Below are 6,401 nucleotides of genomic sequence, written 5' to 3' on the forward strand. Positions count from 1 at the left end.
TGCAAAATTCAAACACCTTAAATTTGGTTGCATAACTTAACTGCACCAGGATTCTCACCTGAATTTTTTGGCTTTGATATGTTTCACCAAGTTCAACCCAATTTCTTAGTCTAAAACTCTAAATGGACATTATAAGATGAACAAAACTTGACATTTTTTTGAGTCCAAGCTTGCCAAGAATGGAACAACTTTTTTTCCTTTCAAGATAGAAGAGCATCATGCATAACTAATAGATATTTATTTGTATTCTTTTTTGGGTTATTAAAAAGTAGTATATTTAATATTTCATTATAAATATATATAAAAAATTGTCTTTGTTACACTATTGATCATGAAAGTATATTCATCTATATGGTTCCATTTGGCTCAAAAAGGAAGTTGATGGGGGAGGGAGCAAGAAGAACTAGAGCTTTAATTTGCTGAAATTTCTACTGGTATTCCAGGTGTAGGATCTACAACCTTTGCATCTGGCAACTCTTTTGATAAGAGCTCCTGCATTCATAACCATTTCAAGATAGAATCATTATACATGCAACAAAATGATAGAGTGCATGACTTATAACTTAAAAACAATTACTAGAGAAAAAGTTCAATGCTACTTCCATCTTACAACATCTACCACTAAAGCCTTTTTTCCGCTATGCAAACTGGTTATGTAGATCAAACGATGTCATTATCCGATAGGTCATTTCAGTCAAAATCATTTACAATGGTTTCACCTAGAGCTTTTCTCTGTCTTCCTCCTACTTCGATTGTCAAGCCATCTTCCATCTAGTTAACTCATAACTGCTATATCTGAAGTTTTTTTTATTAGCCTTCTTCCCAGATGTCCGAACCAAACCATCATAGGCATAATTCTCACACCTTTTCCTTGATAGGTGTCACTCCTACTTTCCCTTTAATGTGTTCATTCATAATCTTATATCTTCTTTTATGTTCATTCATCTAACACAATATTTTCATCTCTGTCACGCTTATCTTATGCTCGTGTTAGTACTTTACTCCCAATATTTGGGATTAAAACTGAACAGGGTAAATAATTCCACAAAACTCATTGACTGAGGAAGCGTGGTAACATTCTCAAGAAGATATGATGTAGGCCACAGCCAGCCAGCAAGATATGTCTAATTCAAGAAAAATTATGTCCTTAAAATAGTGGATTTATGATAAAGTCACTTTGCCATATGCAATGTTGAAGGGTGACTAGTTTTAGAATTTGGATTATTGAAGCCAAATAGTCAGTAGGAGACTAATAATGAAGCAACATAAAAAAAATTAAGCAACATAAAAGGTAGAAGAGGCATTAGGAAAATCCGGAATGACGATAGAGGGAACAAGGTAAAGCTAATCAGTTGAGAGAAGGTTGGACATAAAATTTAGAAAGAGGACAGAAAAATGTGCTCTAATTTGTGGCCTCAGTTCCTTAAGAGTGTTCTTACAAGGACTCGAGCTAGAAAGCAAGTTGCAGCTAAGTGTGCAACGATTTGCTGCCTGAGGCTTCTCCTGGCAAGTGTTATGGAAGTAGGGAACCACTAAAAAATTGCCCACGAAAACACATCTTGTTTCATGGAGAAGTGAGCTTGCTGGGAGGAATAAGGTATAGATGATCAAGCTAGTAAAAGATTCAATAAAAGCTAGACAACCATGTGAGGAGAAGTACTTCTATTTCTGGAATGTTCATGTTGGAATCATTGAAGAAACTGGTGTAGGATCACGATACCTGGTACGGAGTATAGGTTTGGGTACGTTGTTCACTTGGATGCATGACTCGTCACTTTTTACATTCATTTTATGAGACCTTCTTTCTGAGAAACCCAGTACGTGGTACGATGAATTTGGTACGCAGTACGTAAGGTAAACGAGATAATTATGTAACTATGCGTAGGATCAAACACTTACTACTAGACTAAAAGCTAAAGCTATTAATCAAGAAACAACTTTTTTTTTCTTAAAGCCTAGCAGCAGCGAACACCACGATTTGATCTGACTCCGACCAAATCTGGGCCTTGCCAACACAGGATGCTGGCAGCACCAATAAGTGGCATAGTAGCACACATTCATTATGTTCTCACAACCAGAACATTGTTCAAGCAGTTTTCTCTACCATAACACATTCAACCTAGCCTATTTCTGGGCTCCATTATGTAGGTTACTATTAGTGTGAAAAAATGATACATTCTTTTATGGTCATAACAGAAGTGACGTGATGCACTAAGCAACTTTTCAATAACTGAGAAATCTAACCTTAAATGATTCTATTGTTCCTTCAGACTGAATTATGCTTGCAAGAATCCCTTTACCATCTAGGTCTCCATTTCTCATTGGCACAACAAACCTATTCAACAAGAAAAGAGCATATATGATATATCTAGAGAATTATGAAGTACAATTTACACTTGTAACAAGAAATAAATAAAAAAAATCGTCTGAACACCAAAATAAACTGAAGTTCAAATGTATTCTTCTGAAGAAACCAATAAAAGTGAGAAAAATCACCAAAATGAAATTCTCAGAAAAGATTTTCAGTTTAGGAACAATTAACCATTTAACTGGTTTATGATATTGAAAGATGGTTTACTTGGTAGCCATTAACTGATGTAATCAATCACTTGAAAAGTTAATTGTTCCTAAACTGGAAAGACTTTTTACAAAGAACTTCCTTTTTACCCTCTAAAATCATATCCATCCTCATTAACCTAGTTTGAATGTAACTATTTCATAGAAACTGCACTCATTTAGTTGTTCCAGTATCCGAAGTTACAAGTTTCCCATTTTGCTAAGGCATGAATCAAAATTTGGATCGTTTATAATGACCTATTGAAATTTTAAACTTTTTTCTCTTGCGATTCTTCCTTTTAATACTTTAAGCTTACTTAGCTTGCAGCAGCTTCGCAAGTCTCACTGCATCTTCTTGTCCTGAAACCAAGGTAAAACTAGGCAAAAGTTGCTTTATGACTGGAGTGATTACAATATCTGCCTTTTCCTTCTCAATGAAACTTTGATTATATACACAGTGAGGTTCATAATAAAGAGACAACTGGCCTTGTGGGGATCTAACAATATACCTGCAACAGATGAAGTGCAATAAATTATGTTGAAGACCATTTGAATGAAAACATGGAAGGATAATAAACCAACAAATAAGGTGGATATAAAACCTAATACATAGATATGTGAGAGAAAAATGTGCTCGAAAACAGTACTTACCCATTCTCAGGGCGTTGCCAAGGAGGTCCAAGAACTGGTCCTGCTGTAGCCTTAACCGTAATCTTGGAACCATTATTTGTTTCAATATCAGAGCTTTGTCCAGGTTCTAAATAAGTAACCTGAAAATAATTGAAACTGGGTAAAGATTAAGTGACAAGCCAATGATTTCTCAACAGAACATTCACTGCTTCTAGTTTCAATTAACATCCTAAATGAGGATACGACATAGTGCCAAAGCATTTGAGAAAAGAAGGAACGAACCACATAACCAGAGGAGTAAAAGAGGACAGGAACAGTTGTACCTGTGCAATGTTAAAAAATCACCGGCACCGGCACTCAATACAATTCAAGCATCTTGTTTGGAGAAACTTATACTCCAAGGACAAAATCAGAGAATTGAATGCACCAAAACACTATTATCTTTGTCTCGTAAAGAAAATACTTAAGTGTAGATTAGGGTACATGTGCACATTCATGAAAGAAAAAAAATGCTGTAAACAAAGGGTTCAACATGAGTTTAACAGCATTGTGGCACTATTTTCCCTTCAAGAACAATGCTGAAGAACCAAAATAGTTATTATGGGCTTTGAAAGCTTTTCAGTTAAAAACACAGCAGTAAAGGCTCAGGTTTAGGGTAATAGTTCAATAAGTTCATTAGATCATTGTATCATTCAAAATCCTCAAACCAGGTTTTATGTCCAAACTAATGATATGGATTAGATATACCAAGAGAAAGTAAGGCACAGATTTAAATTCAAACATATATAGCAAGGTTTCAACTAGCCCAAGAAAAATAGTGACAGGAACTAAAAAGAATGTGCACTTACATTTCTGAAAATAGGATCCAGCAACGATTTGGCATTAGGAGTTGCTATTACTCTAACACTTGGAAACTTTTCAGAGAAGGGCTTTAAGGTCTTCAAATGACAGTGATCATCGAGGCTTTGGGTAATGAGTACGCAATCGATTTCCGGAAGGTCACTGAGCTGCACTACAATAGCATATATACCAGTGAGACCAAGCTCATTAATTCCCACACTTAACAGCACGGGTAAATAACAAAGAGGTAATCATAAATCAAAAAGTAGTTAGCATCCATCGGAAGATACCTGGAACTTCTTTAACACTTTCTTAGCAGCATCATAGAGCCAGGGAATTCCAAAATCCAAGTTACCAACCAAGATTGGATCAACCAATATGTTTGCCCCACCCACATTCCACAGCCAACTATTTCCCTAAAACCAACACTTCACCCATGTTAAAGGAAAGTGGAAAGAGTTTACACCCAATTCATTCCTCGAGATTATGGTGTCATCAAGTAGATACTTCGACGTTTTTTCTCACCTATTAAATTATTTAGATATTTAAAACGCCCTTAAAATGTAAGTTTTTTTGTCAACAATTAATTCATGAGAAGGTCTAACATGGTGACATTTTAATTCTTTCAAAGACTTGAGTGGTATTTGGTTTTGCACATGGAGGGTTTGTGAACTTAGTGATTTTGAGCACTTAACAGTTACATTATGTTTGTTAAAAAATGATAAACATTGTTTCCCTTTCAAACTGGGGTTTGAGTAGAAGCAAGAATTGGTTGCTTTTGGCTAGAGTTTTTTCGATTGCATTCATTCAACAGCTTCTTACATTTTAAGCTTTCACATCTCTCACAACTTTTTACCAAAATAATACAATGTTTATACCATTTATATACTTATTGATCTAAAAATGATTTGAATGATAAAAACAGTCCAAAGATGCTACCTTTTCCAAAATCAATTGTATTCAAACTTACTGTTAACATAAATCGATATTTCAAAATCAAATTCATCTAAAATCCAGTTTACAAACGCCAACAAAAACTTCCAACAACATATCCACAATACCCTAATGTTTGGAGGATTGAATTGAGGGTTTACTCAAATTAGAAATTAATCAAACTTCAGAGAAAGTTAAGGGTAAGAACCATATAAACCCACCTCTAAATATGTCAATTTGAATACATCAGTTGCAGAGAAACTTGACCCAACTGCATTTTCTTCTGACACAATAGCAGAAACAGTTTTCCCCCACCTACCAATCATTGTAACACCTCCAAGTTCTAAACTTTAACAATAAACATTGACTTTGAAGAGTAAAAAAGGATGAACATACAATACTATACAACACAACACAAACTGACCTGAAAGTTTGGATATTTTTCAATGGACTGGAAGCTGAGATAAAACGAGTTGATGATAGGAAATTAGGATTCAATAAGGGTCTTTTGAGGTGACAAGGTCTGTTGAAAAGGAGAGAATTGCACTGTAGTGTGGTCATGGTTGTGTTGAAGCAAATGGCACTTAGTTGTTAGTAGGAAATTTATGTGTTCAATTAATGCATCATTCATAATGTAAGATCTTAAAGGTGCCACGTCTAGCATGGTAACCCATAACATCGTAGTGTTGGAATAGATGTCTTATAAAATTCTATTTTTTTTGTTTTCTCTGTCCAATTAAATTATCCAATTAATGTGATTTTGTTTTTAAAACTTTTTTATTCAACTGAATGGCATATTATAATTGGTGTTAGATATAATTGGGGACGTAAACAGAGATAGAAAATCTCCATTCCATAATGTTGAGAGTACAAGGAGTCAAGGATCACATAATCTTAAAAATATTTATGTATTAGGTTCCAACTAATCATATTTTATCAAATAATAAAAACAACTTTTTTCTATTTTTATGATTTTTTTCCTAATTATTTAACACTTTTTAATTAGATTTGGACCAATTTCCTACTTCATTTTTAAGAAATACTCAAATTAACCACTAGCTTCCTATCTGTGAATCTAAATTATTCCTTCACATTTTCAGTTTCCTGTTATATCATTTGTCGAGAAAAAAATCTAATCTCAAATGACATTCCCTGAAATATAAAATAATATAATATCATGTATTATTTATTATTTATTTATATTATTTTTATTTAAGAATTAATGATAATTGAAAAATGAATAATATAATAAAAAACATTTACGCTATCATGCATATATCTTTTCTCAATATAAAAACCGGTAATAAACACGACCTTAATAAAATCTGACATTCAAAAAAGTAGGAGTTTTGCTGCAGCCTGGAGGTCCATAAAGCAAAAAGACTGTCTGAAGATCCACCCCAAATCCAGGAAATGGATAAATCCATGAACACTAATCGGCC

The 6,401-nt window shown here is 33.9% G+C and overlaps 1 protein-coding gene across 2 annotated transcripts; it reads right to left on the bottom strand.

Annotated features, from left to right (window-relative positions):
• On the bottom strand, positions 259-5,563 carry LOC109357221. Of its 2 annotated transcripts, XM_019601016.1 has the most exons (9): positions 5,384-5,563; positions 5,181-5,274; positions 4,317-4,442; positions 4,035-4,193; positions 3,208-3,326; positions 2,874-3,065; positions 2,245-2,335; positions 414-492; positions 259-363 (listed from the first exon to the last, which is right to left on the bottom strand). In XM_019601016.1, coding segments are annotated over exons 1-9 (999 nt in total). In that variant the 5' UTR covers positions 5,521-5,563; the 3' UTR covers positions 259-361. The 2 variants fall into 2 exon arrangements, with proteins under 2 accessions (XP_019456561.1, XP_019456560.1); XM_019601015.1 differs by having other exon boundaries at positions 259-492.

The sequence above is a fragment of the Lupinus angustifolius genome, chromosome LG09 (genome assembly GCF_001865875.1).
Source record: "Lupinus angustifolius cultivar Tanjil chromosome LG09, LupAngTanjil_v1.0, whole genome shotgun sequence".
Lineage (NCBI taxonomy): Eukaryota > Viridiplantae > Streptophyta > Magnoliopsida > Fabales > Fabaceae > Lupinus > Lupinus angustifolius.

Excerpts from the sequence above, each read along its gene's own strand:
- LOC109357221 (XM_019601016.1), bottom strand. The coding sequence starts at position 5,520 with ATGACCACACTACAGTGCAATTCTCTCCTTTTCAACAGACCTTGTCAC. Across the intron at positions 4,194-4,316 it reads AAGTGTTAAAGAAGTTCCAG|CTCAGTGACCTTCCGGAAAT; the intron begins GTATCTTCCGAT and ends ATTGTAGTGCAG. Across the intron at positions 493-2,244 it reads GAACAATAGAATCATTTAAG|GAGCTCTTATCAAAAGAGTT; the intron begins GTTAGATTTCTC and ends TTATGAATGCAG.